The sequence below is a fragment of the Crassostrea angulata genome, chromosome 9 (genome assembly GCF_025612915.1).
Source record: "Crassostrea angulata isolate pt1a10 chromosome 9, ASM2561291v2, whole genome shotgun sequence".
NCBI classification, from domain to species: domain Eukaryota; kingdom Metazoa; phylum Mollusca; class Bivalvia; order Ostreida; family Ostreidae; genus Magallana; species Magallana angulata.
The window spans coordinates 1,104,265-1,123,943 of NC_069119.1; the positions used below are offsets into that span (position 1 = coordinate 1,104,265).

The 19,679-nt window shown below is 34.8% G+C and overlaps 1 protein-coding gene and 1 pseudogene across 1 annotated transcript; one reads left to right on the top strand and one right to left on the bottom strand.

Annotated features, from left to right (window-relative positions):
* Positions 1 to 1,056: 1,056 nt before the first annotated feature.
* On the bottom strand, positions 1,057 to 4,196 carry LOC128162575 (uncharacterized). The gene is made up of 2 exons (XM_052825821.1): positions 3,999 to 4,196; positions 1,057 to 3,733 (listed from the first exon to the last, which is right to left on the bottom strand). The coding sequence occupies exon 2, from the start codon at positions 3,695 to 3,697 to the stop codon at positions 2,018 to 2,020; it is 1,680 nt and encodes a 559-aa protein (XP_052681781.1). The 5' UTR covers positions 3,698 to 3,733; positions 3,999 to 4,196; the 3' UTR covers positions 1,057 to 2,017.
* Positions 4,197 to 5,667: 1,471 nt separating this feature from the next.
* On the top strand, positions 5,668 to 10,871 carry LOC128162589 (THO complex subunit 3-like; annotated as a pseudogene).
* The last annotated feature ends 8,808 nt before the right edge of the window (positions 10,872 to 19,679 follow it).

Consider the following 19,679-nt stretch of genomic DNA (forward strand, 5'->3'; position numbering starts at 1 on the left):
ATACATCATTCCAATTATTTTGATACAAGTTTTAAAATGCATGGATTTTAATCTATGTTTTATAATCCCAGATTACACATAGTGAATTAAATGTAGTTATTAATAAATGGTCTTAATTTTGCAAAAGTACTTGAGCATAATTTTTTTTTAATAATGTCAGTTTACAAAATGTTTTGTTTCACTCTAAGGTGCCCACCACCAAGAAGATAATGGTGCCCCCAGTCGCTAGACTATTTCTTCCTCTCTGATGCTGACGGTGGATTGTTGACCAGTTCCGTCATTTCAGGAGATAAGATTTTGTATGCACAAGGTATAATTCACAAAGCTTGCATCAATGCAGCCTTGTTGTGCGGCAGAGTATTTGGTTTAAAGCCATAGGAATGCCCTTTCTCAAATGTTTGCATGATTCAAATAGAGCGTAAAAATTATCTCCCAATTATATCAACAGCAGGGGTTTAGAGAAATGGAAATATTAGTAAATAATTTGTTTATCATCATCCTTCCATATTCCATTTAATTCATTAGAATATATTCTTGCTAATTAATGTACTCAATCCAGAATTAACAATTTTGCATCTTAAATATTGACATTTCATGATCAGTCATTTTAGCATCTCTACCTGAAATTTGGGTAAAATCCAGCCTTTTTTAAAAGCTTACGTATCTTAAAACAAGCACTTTTTTCATATTTCACATGTATTTTACTTGTTACAGTCATCAAATAGTAGTCAATTCATCTCAGATATTTCTGTCAGACCACACTCATTACTGCACTCGCTGAGAGAGAGAGAAAGAGCCTCATATCTCACTGCTCCACTGACCACAGATAGGCAGTATAACTGCTGCTTCAACGAAGACAAATTGGTACCAGTACTTATATGTACAAAATCTGTACTTTTATTTGATATATAATATAATTCCTCTCCCTCTTTTAAATTAAATTACTTGTTAGCATGACAATTGGATAATTGCTGACCCTGCAGGCGCCACAGTTTTGACGCCACCATGTGGTTGATGTCAAATTTAAAAGGCTAGTTGCTGAAAACAATACATTGATTTCTTTGTTTAAAGTTTTATTTAAAAACAATAATTATCATAAAGCATTCATAAGCAGTGTCATGTATATCTATGTCAATATACTCATTGTCTAAATACATTTTTAGAATCTTTAAATCAGTTCTGCAAAATATTTCAGATAAAAACACCAAGGGACAAAATATTCCACACAAGGATTCTATTAAGTTAGAACAGAAGATACAAGATTAGCAGGAAATCAAACATCTACTCTAATTCTAAAGGTTTAAAGGTAAGTCACAACAATTGTTTCATTCAATGACAATTCTGATTGGGTTAATATACTGGTATTCACTCCTCTATATAAGTAATGGGCCTCAGTCCCTTTGTGGCCTCGCTCCATTGCTGGTAAAGAATTGAGTGCTACCTGTCTGTTAACCCATTATGTGTAATTAAAACAAGTCACACAGAGTTTGCTGATAACTACATGTAACAGATACAGTCCATTCATTCTAATGTAACAAACACAGATTATAGACACAGTCAAAACAGTCACTTTATATATACATCTAATAGAAAAAGGAGTTTGTCTATATGTAATATATACATGTACATAGAATCACTTGATTTATATTGTGATACATAAACACAGTTTGTTTACATACAATATATAAACATGGTCTGTTTTTTGACATGTAATATCAATATGAAAGAACAATTTGTTTACATACCAACATATGATATATAAACAAATAAAGATTGAAGAAATGGAATGATTGACTCATGACAACCTAACACAGATACAGTTGAACAGTCTGTTTACATCTTGTAGACACGGTCAGTGTATGTGTGATACATTAAATTATCCACACAGCGTGTTTACATCTGATACACACCGTATGATGACATGTAATGTGTATAGTTTGTTTACATTATATCTACACACAGTATGTAATATATACTTATACACTTTGTTTACATCTAATTTATACAGTTCATTGATTTACATGTAATATTGTATTTTCTTCACTTTACGTGTGTATTGCTCAGCCACAAAGAGGTTGTCTCTGGTGTCCACACATAAACCCCATGGATACTGTAAATGACAGTTGTCAATGTAGCGGAGGAACTGTCCGTCCTGATCCAGGATGTGGATACGGTGATTGTAATATTCTGCTGTCAGGATCTGACTCTGGCTGTCTGTTGTGATGCCGAGTGGATAGAATGATTCCTTGGTAGTAGAGGGAGGACCAGTGTAGGTAAACCGGAGTTTCCCGGCCTGATTGACCACCACTACTACACGGGCGTCACAGTCTGACATACAGATATCTAGGTTCCTGTTCTCACTGATGTATTTACTGTTATATAATCCACCAGATGAATAGAGAGGTTGTCTTTTGTCGTCGTACTGAATACTTTGTTTCTCTGTGGAGCCAGAGTAACGCACAACTTTTGTTTGTTTATCATCATCACTGACCATGACAACCAGGAGGTCACCAGAGGAGGTACTACAGACACCGCGAGGTAACCACCCCTGTAGTCTGATCACTGTCTGTATCTGTGTATTCTTCACTATGTTCACAGTTCTATCTTTGTTATCAGTATAAACTAGATCCCCACTCCTTGTCACTGCTATGTCCCATGGAGTGTTCCCTGACTTGGTTTGGATGGACTCCACTAGTTCTCCTTGGAGGTTGTAGAGGTTCATCATGTTGTCATAACCACACATCCAGATCTCTGTATCATTCACACACATCACACCATATACTCCATCCTCATACTCTGTGTCTATAGCTGTGATGACCCGGGGTACATCCATCAGTGACCGGTCTGGGGGAGAGGACTCGGCTCCCTGGGGTGGCATGCTGTAGTCTTGTTCCTCGGTTGTAAACGATAATGCTGACAGAGAACCAAACTGTTTAATCAGCTGATCTGTGTGGATTTCCTGAGGCCTAAAGTTTGGTAAGGACACTTTGAGTTTAGGAGGCAATCTTCTAAATTCAGCGTTCCTGGATTTGTACTCAGAGACAAGGCAGACATCTTTGGAGTTCAGTAACTTCTTCAGTTCAGCAATGGTCTGTGTGATTTCAGAAATGGTGTGTGTGATTTCATCTTCCTGTTTATTTAGAATGGGCAGGTGTTTGGATTCCATTTCCTCCACGTTAGATTTCAGGTTTGTGATAATGGTGTCTATTTCTCTGTGCCAGACTTCTCCTTGTTTGTCAATTGCTGTTGTCAATTTCCGGGAGTTTTTACTAAGATCAGCTTTCTGCACTGGGATGTTGGATGCAATCTCTTTGTATTTAGGATAAAAAGATTTTTCTAATTCTTGCAAATCTTTTTTTAGAATTTCTGTTTTAATTTCAAAGCTTTGGAAAATGTCAACTATTTTATGTCCTGAATGTTTTGCAGAGGAAATACACTTTGCACAAATAGGAATGTCACATTGTTCACAATGGAGTTCACATTGTTTGGTGGGGTGTTTCCTACATTTAGGATTGTTCAAAGTGGTTAGATATTGTTTAAGTGACACCACATTATGAACTTTAGAAGAATCAGATAAATGTGTCTCTACACAGTCTTTACACAGATGTATATGACAAACTTCACAGTACATGGGGGCCGCAGAGTCCTGACACAGGGTGCAGCGTATAACATCCTGGGCACTGTTCCTGGGGTCCATGGTTAGGGAACCCTTGTAACTATAGGGGAACTAAACCTGAAAAGTAAATTCAGTATATATTGATGATGTATACATGTATTATCTTGGTTTGATTAACATGTACTTATATGTAAGATTCAGCTATATTCTATTTCATGGATAAAATTTATATCTGTGTAGAGTCATGCATGTACAAGTATTTTTTTTTTATTTTTCATGACTGATTACAAAAAAAGGATGAATTTAAACATAAGAAAATTTGTGTCTAAACGATTTTCGACTATTAAGAAAACACAATAAGAAAGTGGATTATAAAAATTACCTAACGTTACCCCATTGGTAAACTTCAGGTCTTCACGATCCAACATGGCGGGCGTCAGGTGTTTATTCTTCCTGGTCGGTTGCTACCTGTGCAAGATCACGTGAATGAATTTAATGCCAGGTAGTAATTTGTGCTTGTGTATGTGTTGGTCCAGAATCCAGGTCACCCATTGTTGGGAGGTTTAAATAGATCTGACATTTTTATCACTATTAGGTAATGTGTTCATATTTTTGTTATGAGAAAAATAAATAACTTCTGGTGCCTGTGTGCTGAACATATTCAATTCAGCTTTAAAATGTAGGCTTTTTTAGTTTTAAAGAAATAGATTTTGTTTCTTATGACTAGAGATCTTTTTCTGAAATCGACATTTCTCTATAAACTGATAAAAGCTGGTGTGGTGTAATGGTGCACATATTCCTTTGGGAATGAAGAGTGGGTTCAAATCTGATCATCAGCATACAAATGTAGAGACTGATACAAATGCATGTTAACTAAATGTGTAATGGTTGAATAATTAATGTAGAAAAAATACAGTTATTAAAGGTTGCATGGTCATGAATTTTTTTAATCTACATGTAGCAGTACGATACAAATGCATGTTAACTAAATGTGTAATGGTTGAATAATTAATGTAGAAAAAATACAGTTATTAAAGGTTGCATGGTCATGAATTTTTTTAATCTACATGTAGCAGTACGATACAAATGCATGTTAACTAAATGTGTAATGGTTGAATAATTAATGTAGAAAAAATACAGTTATTAAAGGTTGCATGGTCATGAATTTTTTTAATCTACATGTAGCAGTACGATACAAATGCATGTTAACTAAATGTGTAATGGTTGAATAATTAATGTAGAAAAAATACAGTTATTAAAGGTTGCATGGTCATGAATTTTTTTAATCTACATGTAGCAGTACGATACAAATGCATGTTTACTAAATGTGTAATGGTTGAATAATTAATGTAGAAAAAATACAGTTATTAAAGCTTGCATGGTCATGAATTTTTTTGAATCTACATGTAGCAGTACGATGCGTCCTAATCATCACCGTACAATTATTTGGGGGGGGGGGGGAGGTAGACTTATCAAAAATCTAGAAACCAGAAGTTATGTCTAACTTGCAACAAAAATGGAAAAAAATTATCAACATTATGCAAATTTGCATTACCCATGTTTAAAAAAAAGCATTTTTAAAATCATGATAATTTACTTATAGAAAACAGATTATTTTTGAAATTAAATACAGTTGCAATTTCGTCTAATTATCTGTCTAGAAAATCTAGAAACCAGAAGTTATGTCTAACTTGCAACAAAAATGGAAAAAAATTATCAACATTATGCAAATTTGCATTACCCATGTTTAAAAAAAAGCATTTTTAAAATCATGATAATTTACTTATAGAAAACAGATTATTTTTGAAATTAAATACAGTTGCAATTTCGTCTAATTATCTGTTCTAGTACATGTATAATACTAAAATGAATTTTCAATAATGCCAGAATTGATGACTTTACTATGGTAGAGAGCAGAAATTTAGAATCTGAAACACAGTAATTATAAAGAAATTAAAACAACGGTAAGACTTCAGCAAGACTTTCATTAGGAATTGCTAACTGGTTTCCGGAACTTTTCAATCCACTCGGTAGGTTTTTATTCCACGAAATCCAAAGATGGCGACTTACATTGAAAACATGCGAAAACATTTTCAGCAAAACAAGAGAATACGAGAGCACACGGCGCACGACTCCAAAGTTCACTCCGTGGCGTGGAGCTGTGACGGGCGGCGCCTGGCCTCGGGGTCCTTTGACAAAACTGTTAGCGTTTTCCAGCTAGACAATGACAGAGACCGAATGGTAGGCTGCTGGAGTGTTGCACTGTAAACATGGCTTAGGCAAAATAATTCCGAATTATAGGTGTCATAACACCGTATTTCACTGAAAGTTCACGTCAAAAAATGGCTGATGCAAAAAAATTCCGGAATTCTCCTTTGAATTTGGGGCGTATCCGCACGTCACAGGAGCTGCTTTTTATGAGATGACAAACAATGTGTAGGAGTTCTAACTATCCCAGTTTTGTAATAAATCGAGGTCATTTAATTTAATTTGATGCGTGTTGTTCCAGAGGGGGGTGAAAAGGCCCGGGCTTGATTTTCAAGCACATGTGTAACTTCGAGGTAAACAAAGTCTCACACCTTGCGGGATGCACGTGTGTATTTTGCAAGAAAATTGTAAATGAAGTGTTGTATAAAAAGATGTCAAGGGGATTTTTCCAAGAAATTCGTTTTGAATTTTTAATCTGTATCTAAAGTTGTGCAATTTTGGTAAGAATATATTAGTTATTAGTAAACTTTAATACTGTATTGACACCTATAGGCCTATATTCTTTTTAAATGAGGATTTGTTTTTTTTTTTTGACATGCTTGTTGCATAGTTTAACACAAAAATCTACTGAATGATTCTTGTCAATTTTGAGATAGTAAGGTTACAAAAAATGGAACTGGAAAACTGGGTTGTTTTAGCGTGATGTCAATTATGTACAAGGATATGTCATGCTCAAAGTTAATGTTGGAAAACAACTTAAAGATCTGTTTATACATCTAAACCATTTAAATTAAGGTTGTATGGGACACCTCCATATTGTGACGTATTGTTTATCGAAATAAACAATAAAATGAAGTGTAATTGTATAAGTAATTTCTTTCCCAATATTGTCACCTAACAGCGTAGCTCAGTGGTTCAGTGGTTTACTACAAATTTCTAAGTCATGAGTTCAAATCCTGCTGGGTGTTTTACATTTTTTACCTCTTCAAATATTTTTAAAAGCTATTTTTTTATTAAATATTGTAAAATTTTAAAATTCTAAGCTGGTGAAAGTATGCTTTTTAGAATTATAATATATTTTAATCCACATTGATATCGACAGGTGTCCCATACCACCTTGATATTTTTTCAAACATTGATTAGTCTGACAATTATTTTTGGGTCTGTCTACAAACTCTTTAGGTCAAAGATTGCACATTTCGTGGACATAGCGACAGTGTTGACCAGCTGTGTTGGCATCCAAAGAATCCGGATCAGTTGGTGACAGCTAGTGGAGACAAGACAATACGAATCTGGGACGCCCGGACCAATCGTTCTGTGGCCACTGTCAATACTAAAGGTAAAACAACTGTTGATTCCATGACACAGGAATAATTGATCTGTAGACATTGTCAATACTTACTTTGAAATAAAACAGCTGTTAACATGGTTAATACAAATGTACAGGGACTTTTGGACACTTCAATAAATGTATGTGAATTTCCATTGATTTTTTATACATGTACTATTGTTATACATTAACTTTTAATCAATATTTAAGGTGAAAACATAAACATCTGCTGGTCACCAGATGGCAGCACTATAGCTGTGGGCAACAAGGACGACCTAATTACATTTATTGATGTCAGAAGTCACAGGTCAAAGGCCGAGGAACAGTTTAAGTTTGAGGTCAATGAGATCTCGTGGAACAATGACGGGGACCTGTTCTTCTTGACGAGTGGGCAAGGCAGCATAAACATACTGAGGTACATGTAGTTTATAGATAGATGAAGTATGAAACATTGCAGTATAATGCAGCATTAATGAACAAATGGTTAGGCAATTGATGGCTATGACAGCTCAATGTAATGCACAGTTTTTCATAATTGTGCATATTTATTTTTCCCAATACCTTGTACAGCATTTTAATAATTTTGAAAAAAAATTTAATTGTATGCAAATAAAACACATTGTTATCAACAGCTACCCAGATTTAAAACTCCAGCACACCCTGAATGCTCACCCTGCTAACTGTATCTGTATCGAGTTTGACCCCAAGGGAAAGTACTTTGCCACCGGTAGTGCGGACGCCTTGGTCAGTATTTGGGATGTAGCAGAGCTAGCCTGTATTAGGACCCTTTCCAGGTAGTAAAAGTTGTGCACAATGTATTCACATGTATGATTCACTACACAAGTACTGTACCTTTCGTTGCATAGAAACTACACATGTACACTCATAATGGTCTCAAAAACTTATTAGATAATTTTATTTTTCCTGTAAAATGGTGCTATTTGAGATCTACTAACTGCTAAAGGTTTCTGTGTATTTGTGTACTGATAATATTTTGAAAATTTAAAGCCTTTTAAATTCTAAAGCTTAATAAAGTTTACTGATATCAAGTTTAATGTGTAGCTCATGCATTTTATATGATATTGTTTAATATGCCCAAGAAATCCAAGATATAAACAATGAGGTTTTGGTCTGTTTCTTAAGAATATTTTATTAGAACTGAACCATCTTTATATCATATTATAACTCTACTAAGTAGGGAATTCTGATTTTTTGTTTGAAGTATTTTTCTGTTTTATTGCTTTCACTGAAAAACCGAGTCATGGACATTTAATGTGTTGATTTCAGGTTAGAGTGGCCAGTCAGAACTCTAAGCTTTAGCCATGATGGCAAAATGTTGGCCTCAGCATCAGAAGATCTGATTATAGACATAGCAGAGGTCGACTCAGGTACGAATGTCATTGTAGATGTTTTATGGATGTTACGTTTACGAAGGGCTCTGCAACTAGCATGGAAAATGTAATCCAGTTGCTTTAGCCTCATTCAGAATTGATATTATTGGTAAAGGCAAATCCTGGTGCATGATGAATGGTAAAAGGTTAGAAACCCGACACATACACTTAGTTGACTGGTATCACAGGTAGGGGGTGCCCACTTTGTTCTAGTCAGGGTAGTGAGGTGTTTACCCTGGGTGGAGTGAGCAGGGTACACAGAACAGGTGTCAGTACACATGCTGGTCAGGTGGAGAGAGAACACCTGGACCGGTGAGACAGACAACACAGATAGGTAGCAGTAACACAGCCCTTCACCTGTATATAGCTATGGAGACCGGGTGGTGTTGGGTTGATGCTAACAACTGCTTTCTGAAACCAAGAACTGTCACATTTTGTACATGTATACAGTCGAGCTGAAAATATGTAATAGGATTTACTGAAATTTAAAAATTATTTTAAGTTATTTTTAATATCAATATTTTTATCAACCATAACGAAGGACTTGCTTTTGTGTTTGCAAAGTCTAGTACAAGGTCACAAACAACTAGGCCAAGAGACCTTTTGATTTTTAAGGGGGAACAGGACACTATCACGTGACTATCATAGCAATGATGCTTTGATATATGCTAACTCTATTATGATGTCGTAGTTGATAAGATTGTATATTGATATGATGTCATTTATTCATTATGGCGTAATACAAGATTTGATATATCTTTTTCCCGTACTAAACGGCTCTAAATTAGTCTTTGTCAAAATATGAGCTGATGGAAAATTAAAATTTTTAATTTTAGAAATGTTAATGGACAAAATAATTAGCGGTTAATATAATCAGATATCTATTCTGATAATGTTCTGTTCATGATAATTAATAAATCTAAATAATGCATTACTTTTTTGGTGATTTCAAACAGAATTTGGTACAAAAGGTCATAATTCCAGAATAAGGGATGGGGGTGATTCTTATTGTAGTATCTCTTTTTAATGCCAAGAAAGTTAACTTGAAAATTTTATAAGTTATAAAGCAAATGTTCAGGCTGATCTATGAATCTTTAAAAAAAAATTCAGTGACAACTTTTTAGGTGTCATCACATTTCGTTCAAATATAGAATCAAAAACTTCAAAATTGAAGGGCTGATTTTAGCAATATATTGATAAAATTATGATATTGCTATGAAAAAAAAGCCAATGTTGTAAACAATTTTGAAATTTGTTTTCGTTCTCAAAATTAATGAATATGATTTGTAAATAAACTCCATCAAATGAAAAAAATTATTGCAGAAACTTCAAATTGTTAAAAAAAATTATAATGCCAGTAAAGGGGGATAATTCCTATTAAAATATCTTCCTTTTGCAAGGTAAAAAATAGTCATGAAAATGATATATGTTGTAGTGGACGTCTCATAGACAAACAATTTTACACTGCAACACCCTTTTCCCCCTTAAGTCCAAGTATTTCTGAATTCTGGTATGGATTAGAGTTTTGGATCAACTACGTGGAATCATTTAAATTCACAGAGGCCAATTTTCATGAATTGTGGTTTTTTTTGCTCATTCGTGGGGATGTAATTTTGTGGATGTGTCGATTTTCAGTGTTACGTTTGACAACTTCCACTTTCATAATTTGTTTTCACTGAGGATGTTATTTCGTTGGGAAGGGTAACTCGCGCATACCATGAAATATTCAACCATTATGAATTCTAATGAATCCGCAGTACTGGCATATACATGCGACACAAAATGTATACCTTTTAGATTTTTTTAACTAAAGATTTTTCATTCTCAGTAATCTCTTTACTTTTAAAGTAATTTTTAGATATCTGGGAATAAATTGCTCATTACTGGTTCATAAGTTTGTCTTTTATGTTTGAAAGTGTATAATATATACCAGGTACTCCTTATATTTTTAACAGGTAAAAAAGTCACAGAAATAACATGCGAGGCCCTACTTTAACAGTCGCCTGGCATCCAAGTCGCCCCCTACTGGTTTACGCCTGCGACGATCGTGAAACGAACGACAGAAATCGGGATGCAGGGATAATGAAAGTGTTTGGATTCCCCAGCGATAACATTTGAATGTTTTAACTTGGTACTTCACTCAATGAGAGTTGAAGTGAGAAATGTCATGCTCAGAAGTGTATAAAGGTGGAAAGGGGACATAAAATAACCAAAGTGAAGAGAAAGTTACATAACAGAACTTATGGTGATTTTCATGTGATGAACAAAGCACCTGGTTTATGGCTACTGGCAGTTATATTATTGTATAAGACACCATTAATAGATGGATGAAAGGTATAGCATATATTCTGCTTTTGTACTGTAAATGTTTTAAATAATGAAACATTTTTTCCATCTTATTATGATATCTGATTTTGATACATGTATCTTTACAAATGAACACACCAATGAAATTATATTAATTTTATTCATTTAGTTAGAATTTTAAAAGCTTGAGTTATATTTGTAATAGATATCTATATATATTGGCTTATAACAAGGTAGTGCATACTACTATCATGCATGCACAATGTACATGCAATGACATTTTACATCCTTGAGCAAGTCACATCAGTGTAAAAAAACAAAACATTGTAAATCCATGCATGGAACAGTATTTATCAATTAATGTCATGAATACATGTACTTGATGTTTTATGACAGTTTAGAAAAAAACAAATAACATTCTTCAATCTGCAATATTAATTACTACTCATCAGTTGGATCTATAAGCACTCCTTCTGTTGAAATATTTATACAAATTACTGACTTGTACATGTATGCTTATACATAGAGAGAGGCTCAAAATGCATAGATGTATTGCAATTAGAGTCTCTCATATTTTAAGGTAGTCCTATACTCGGCACTTAATGGGCTCAATCATTAAAAGCTTAGCTTTAAATGATAAATATACATTCTAGCAATACATATACAAAAGAAAATATGTATGTTTACATGCTAGTTTGTATGTTATCACCTCTCAGACGGGTGTACCCCCTTGCGAAAATTATTGACAATTATGAAATTTGCCAGACGTCCGTTTTTCATAAAAATAATTAAAAATTTTGGGAAAATTAGAACTGAACATATAAAATAGAGTATAAATATTTATTTAAGCCATATCTCATCAATAATTTTGCCCAAATTTTTGTAAGTAAATACGCTTTATAGACCTGATGTATCAAAATAGAATACAAAAAATGCAATGCTAGTATCACGTTTGGTAATTTTTTTACTATTTTATGGACTCAAACTTAAATTTATGGTGTTTATTCTATAGATTGACATCTTAGAAAAAAAGATATGGAAAAAAAAATTATATGTTGACGGATTACTTTTCACGCTATCAGCTCTAAACCAAGTAGATCCTGACGAAAAAATCCGTAAAAGTCACATTTTGCTACAGTTTTCTGCCTAGATCTGTCAACAATGTTAGATATCATTTAAACATTAATTAATTGACGATTGATTAAATTCGAAATAGCTTCTGTCTCTAAATTTAAACCGGTTTTAGTAAAAGAAAAAGAAAAATTCGGGGGGGGGGGGGTCAAAACAAAGAAGATATAAGTATACCTGAGATTCTGGTTAATCAGAAACTTCGTTTTTAGCACAGGTGAGCTAAAAACGAAGTTTCTGATTAACCAGAATCTCAGGTATACTTATAGACCCCCCCCCCCGAATTTTTCTTTTTCTCAAGTGAGCTATTCTGATCACATTTTGTCTGTCTGTCTGTCTGTCTGTCTGTCTGTCTGTCTGTCTGTCCGTCTGTCCGTCTGTCTGTAAACTTTTCACATTTTCAACATCTTCTCAAGAACCACTGGGCCAATTTCAACCAAACTTGGCACAAAGCATCCTTAGCCTAAGGGGATTTAAAGTTGTGAAAATTAAGGACCACGCCCTTTTGCAAAGTGAGATAATTAGGAAATTTTTGAGACATTTTCAAAAATCTTCTTCTCATGAACCATAAGACCAGGAAAGCTGAAACTTGTGTGGAAGCATCCTCAGGTAGTGTAGATTCTAATTTGTGAAATTCATGACCCCCCGGGGGTAGGGTGGGGCCACAATGGGGGGTCAAAGTTTTACATAGGAATATACAGAGTAAATCTTTAAAAATCTTCTTCTCATGAACCATAAGACCAGGAAAGCTGAAACTTGTGTGGAAGCATCCTTAGGTAGTGTAGATTCTAATTTGTGAAATTCATGACCCCCGGGGGTAGGGTGGGGCCACAATGGGGGGTCGAAATTTAACATAGGAATATATAGAGTAAATCTTAAAAAATCTTCTTCTCATGAACCATAAAACCAGGAAAGCTGAAACTTGTGTGGAAGCATTCTCAGGTAGTGTAGATTCTAATTTGTGAAATTCATGACCCCCGGGGGTAGGGTGGGGCCACAATGGAAGGTCGAAGTTTTACATAGGAATATACAGAGTAAATCTTTAAAAATCTTCTTCTCATGAACCATTAGACCAGGAAAGCTGAAACTTGTGTGGAAGCATCCTCAGGTAGTGTAGATTCATAGTTGTGAAAATCATAACCCCCGAGGGTAGGCTGGGGCCTTATTGGTTGGTTGAAGTTATACATGGAAATATATAGAGTAAATCTTTAAAAATCTTCTTCTCAGAAACTAATCAGCCAGGAAAGCTGAATCTTGTGTGAAAGCATCCTCAGGTAGTGTAGATACAAAGTTGTGAAAATCATGATCCCTGGGGGTAGGGTGGGGCCACAATGGGGTGTCGAAGTTTAACATAGGAGTATATAAAGTAAATCTTTAAAAATCTTCTTCTCAGAAACTAATCAGCCAGGAAAGCTGAAACTTGTGTGGAAGCATCATCAGGTAGTGTAGATTCATTGTTGTGAAAATCATGACCCCCGAGGGTAGGGTGGGGCCACAATGGAAGGTCGAAGTTTTACGTAGGAATATATAGAGTAAATCTTTAAAAATCTTCTTCTCAGAAACTAATCAGCCAGGTAAGCTGAAACTTATGTGGAAGCATCCTCAGGTAGTGTAAATTCAAAGTTGTGAAAATCATGATCCCCGGGGGTAGGGTGGGGCCACAATGGGGGGTCAAAGTTTAACAAAGGAATATATATGGTAAATCTTTAAAAATCTTCTTCTCAAAAACTAATTAGCCAGATGATTCTTTATAATTGTTAAGACTTTGGCCCAAGGACAATTCTTTGGCCTCACAAGAAGGTACGTTCAGAGTTTGATGTACGTTTATATCCCATATATAAACAATTGTTAAGGATCTTTTTGAGAACTGCAATGCTTAACATATGATATGACTATATAATCATCCTGTTAGAAAAGGGACTAATGATTATAAACATAAGAATATCCAGGGGAAAAATGGATTTTATTTATACAGGATCTACATGTATTATCGTACATTGTCCAGATAGTTTGTATTATGAGTCCATTATTCTGATTTTATCATACTTATTGTTCCTCAGGTGAGCGATGTGGCCCATGGGCCTCTTGTTCATTTTACTTTCACAGAATAGAGTTTTTCAACATTAATCATTTCTATCTCTCATAGAATACATATATTACCGTTCTAATTGCTTATTATTGCCATTGTTTACAACAGCGATGTACAGCCAAATCAATACCGGGTATCAAAAATGCTGTGTAAAAGTAGAACCAATATGGTAAAATCCGTATTATGACGTAGTGCGATACTAGGACTACTTTAAGTGCCATATACACTCCAATACGGTCTTAAGTGATGGATGCATTATTCTACAAAACTCATAATTTTCTCTTTCTATTGATACGTAGATATTGTATCAAGTCTTAATTTGATATTGAAAAGAATGTACATATTTTTTGTAGATCTTGCTGCCGGTCAGAGTAAGATCTAGACCCCATAGTGCCACAGGTGACCATCATATACAGTGTAGTTCAGCTGCTCTGCCTGATTGACAATGGAATGGACGCCTGTCGATATCTCCAGACCTACGGAATGTGGGACCAGGCTGGCTAAGGTATATCTGTCTTAGAAAAGACATTATTTAGTTTACACTGTACTCAGATGGGTCTCATGATGTCTTATTTCTTGTTTGTAATAGGCAACATTAATGAATACAAAACGGTCAGTTTTTAGCTCACCTGAGCTGAAAGCTCAAGTGAGCTATTCTGCTAACATTTTGTCTGTCGTCTGTCTGTCTGTAAACTTTTCACATTTTCAACATCTTCTCAAGAACCATGGAGCCTATTTCAACCAAACTTGACACAAAGCATCCTTAGGCTAATGGGATTCAAAGTTGTGAAAATTAAGGATCACACCCTTTTGCAAAGTGAGATAATTAGGAATTATTGAAAATTTTCGAGAAATTTTCAAAAATCTTCTTCTCATGAACCATAAGGCCAGGAAATCTGAAACTTTTGTGGAAGCATCCTCAGGTAGTGTAGATTTACAGTTGTGAAAAGCATGACCCTCAGGGAAAGGGGGGGGGCACATTGGGGAGGTCGACTTTTTACATAGGAATACATGTATATAGAGTAAATCTTTAAAAATATTCTTCTCAAGAACAATTTGGCAAGGAAAGTTGAAACTTATGTGGAAGCATCCTCAGCTGGCGTAAAGTCAAGTTTGTAAAAATCATGACCCTCGGGGTTAGGATGGGGCCACAATGGGGGGTCAAATTTTTACATAAGAATACATAGAGTAAATCTTAAAAATTCTTCTTCTCAAAACCATTAGGCCAGGAAAGCTGAAACTTGTATAGAAGCATCCTCAGGTAGTGTAGATTCAAAGTTGTGAAAATCATGACCGTAGGAATATATAGAGTGAATCTTTAAAACACATCTCCTCAAGACCAATTTGGGGAGGAAAGCTGAAACTTGTTTGGAAGCATCGTCAGGTAGTGAGATTTCAAGTTTATTCAAATCATGTTTCCCGGGGGTAGGATGGGGTCACAAGGGGGGGGGGGGGGCAAATTTTTACATAGGAATATAGAGAAAAATATCTTTAGATTTAAATAAGAAACAAAAACATTTGCCTAGAAAAGCTGTTACTTAAGTGAAAGCAACTTCAGATAGTGTATATTCATTTTTTTTAAAATCACAATCTTTAGGAGTAGTGTGGGGCCACATCACATTGGGGATTCAGTTGTACAAAGGAAAACATTTTAGTTATTCACAAAACTGAAATATTAATTTATATGCTATAACTTACATGCAAGAATTTTTATATATTGCTGATTCTTTAAAATTGTTTAAACTTTGGCCCCTGGACGATTCTTGTGCCTCACAAGGGGTTTAGAGTTTGATGTAGGTTTATATTCTGTATATAAACAATTGTTAAGGGTTTTTTTGAGAGCTGCAATGCTGACTGTGATATGACTATAAAATCCTGTTGGAAAAGGGACTTGATTATAAATATAAGAATATCCAGAGGGAAACATTTTTTTTTTCTACATGTATTATACCATATTGTCCAAATATTTTGTATAATGATTCCATAAGCTGATTTTATCATGCCTATTGTTGCTGAGGTGAGCGATGTGGCCCGTGGGCCTCTTGTTTTGAGTTATTGTTATAATGAACCCTGATCTGCTCTTGGAAGATTTGATACTTTGACACTTTTTAGCTCACCTGAACCGAAGGTTCAAGTGAGCTTTTCTGATCACCCGTTGTCCGTCGTCCGTCCGTCCGTCCGTCCGTCTGTCTGTCTGTCCGTCCGTCTGTAAACTTTTCACATTTTCAACTTCTTCTCAAAAACCACTGGGCCAAATTTAACCAAATTTGGTACAAAGCATCCTTATGGAAAGGGGGTTATAAATTGTAAAAATAAAGGACACAGCCCTTTTCAAAAGGGAGATAATTGCGAAACAGTAAGTATAGGGTGCATGTCTTTAAAAATCTTCTTCTCAAAAACCACTGCACCAGAAATGCCAATATTTACACAAAAGCTTGTATATAGTGAAGATTCTAAATTGTAAAAATCGTGACCCTCGGACCAAAACTGGGGCCCCAGGCGGGGTTCAAAGTTTAACATAGAAATACATAGGAAAATGTTTTAAAAATCTTCTTCTCAAGAACCACTGCACCAAAAATGCCAATATTTACACAAAAACTTGTATATATAGTGAAGATTCTAAATTGTTAAAATCGTGACCCTCGGACCAAAACTGGGGCCCCAGGCGGGGTTCAAAGTTTAACATAGAAATACATAGGAAAATTTTTAAAAAATATTCTTCTCAAGAACCACTGCACCAGAAATGCCTATATTTACACATAGGCTTGTATACATAGTGAAGATTCTAAATTGTAAAAATCGTGACCCTCGGACCAAAACTGGGGCCCCAGGCGGGGTTCAAATTTAACATAGAGATACCTTAGGAAAATGTTTAAAAATCTTCTTCTCAAGAACCACTGCACCAGAAATGCCAATATTTACACAAAAGCTTGTATATATAGTGAAGATTCTAAATTGTAACAATCGTGACCCTCGGACCAAAACTGGGGCCCCAGACGGGGTTCAAAGTTTAACAAAGATATACCTTAGGAAAATGTTTAAAAAAATCTTCTTCTCAAGAACCACTGCACCAGAAATGCCAATATTTACACAAAAGCTTGTATGTATAATGAAGATTAGAAATCGTGACCCTCAAATCAAAACTGCAGCCCCAGGCGGGGTTCAAAGTTTAACATAGAACTACATATGAAAAATGTTTAAAAATTTTCTTCTCAAAAACCACTTTACCAAAAATGCCAATACATACACAAACGGTTGTATATATAGTGAAGATTGTAAAAATCGTGACCCCTGAACAAAAAGTGGGGCCCCAGTAGGGGTTTAGATTTTAACATATATAGGAAAATGTTTTAAAATCTTCTTCTCAAGAACTATAGTGCAACTGTTTGGGATATTACTATGCATACATGTACATCCTTAAATAATGTAGATTCAAAAAATTGTAACTCCCGGACAATTGATGGGCACCAAGAGGGGTTCAAAATTTAAACATTTTAAAAAACATAAAGGAAAAGTTTAAAAATTTTCTTCTCAAGAACTACAATGTTTTAGTTTGTGGAATTTCTATGCCTTCGCTCATGTAGATTCCTTAAATTGGTAAAATCGTGACCCCCGGACCAATACTGGGGCCCCAAGATGGGGTCAAAGTTTATTATAGAAATATAAAGGTAACGTTAAAATATCTTCTCCTCGAGAACTACAATGCCTCAATTTGTGAGATTACTATCATGCATACAACCTTGGAAAATGAAGGTTCGACAGTTTTAAAATAGTGACCCCTGGACTAATACTAGGGACCCAAGATGGGTTTAAAGTTAAATGTAGAAGTGCCGGTATATATGGAAAATGTTTAAAAATCTTCTTTTCGAGAACTACAATGCATCAATTTGTCAGATAACTACGTAAGCACCCTCAAATAGTGTAGATTCGAAATTATAAAAGCTGTGACCTCAATCTAATACTGGGGCCCCAAGAGGTGTTTAAAGTTTAGCATAGAAATAAAGAGGGAAAATGTTGAAAAATCTTTTTCTAGGGAACTATAATGCTTCAGCTTGTGAGATAACTATGCAAGCATCCTTAAATAATGTAGATTCCAAATAATTAAAACTTTAGCCCTGGACTAATACTGTGGCCCCAAGAAGGGTTCAAAGTTTAACATAGAAAGATATATTGAAAATGTTTTTAAAAAGTTTTTCTCGAGAACTATAATGCTACAGTTTGTGAGATTATTATGCAAGGATCCTCAAATTGTGTAAACTCTAATGTAGTGGAACCAAGAGTTATCTTTCTTGATGTTCTGTACAGTCTGAGAGTTATTTCTCTTGAAGTGGAACTCTGCTACGTTCAGTTTTTCAGGTTGTGTACGTGCGGTCCTACCGCAGTGCTACACATTTTCATTCCTATGTTACTGTTTATGTTGTTCAAGCCAACCATAAACCTCGGACCATAACTGGGTCCCCAGAAAGGGGTTCAATGTTTAAAATAGAAAAAGCATATGCTACGAAATGTAATGTTACAAGGAACTGCTGTTCAGGTGAGCGATGTGGCCCATGGGCCTCTTGTTTTAGTTTGAGAGAGAGAGGGGGAGAGAGATGAAGACATAGATAAATATAACAATATTCTGCTGATAGTTTATTGATAGTTAAATGATTACAGTTCTCCTTACTGTAGTTTTATAGAAAGCATGCCTTCACTGTGGTCTATTTCTATCTGTCTGTGTTTACAGTGTCACTGGTGGAGGCCGTTTACCTGGAATACGCCCGTCTGCTGGTCAACCTAGGTCTGAGCGCACCTGCCGAGTTCTATTGATAGAAAGCCGGCGATAAGGGGAGGCAATTCAAAGAGGAAGTCATTCTCTTTACCTAAAAATTGTACCATGTCTGTCATTGATGCAGAGATAGTGACATGATGGTCCTTGTTAACTGACAGTAATAGAGAGAATATTTTCTAACGAACGGTTAAAGATGAACAGGTAAAATGATGGCATTACTACTATCTGTCATTACAGTTAACTCATTGAAAAGATGTGGTACATGTATTATCATGTGATATATTTCATATGCATGTAGTTTTGATTTATTATTTATACAATTTGTCGTACAAATTACAAATGGATCATTCACTAATTGAAAAATATGTTAAATTTCCTTGATCATAGCATAATTTGTAAATTTATATAATATTAGATTTTATTAAGTTGTAATAACTTTTAATTCAATACATCTTACCTTCAAAATACAATGAAAGAATTTATTTAAAAATTAATGGAAGAACAAATGTAAACTTTTTATAACTTATGAGTTATGTTATAAGTGGTAAAAAATCAGGACAAATCCGATATATGAATACATGAAAATATCATATCCACAAAAAGGTTTTTGAATTACAAGTACGTAAAAGATATAATAATAACAAGCATTCTGAGAGTATTGCATAAGCAATACACGTCCCCTACCGGTTTGTATTATTCTATGAAAGCTTCCAAGCACACAACTATTTCAGAGCTATTGTAAACGAGATATCATGCTTTAATCAGAGATAAAAGAACAGAGGAAATTAAAACTATATAGTTGATATAGAAATTGAATAGGAAATAGGTAAAATAATACT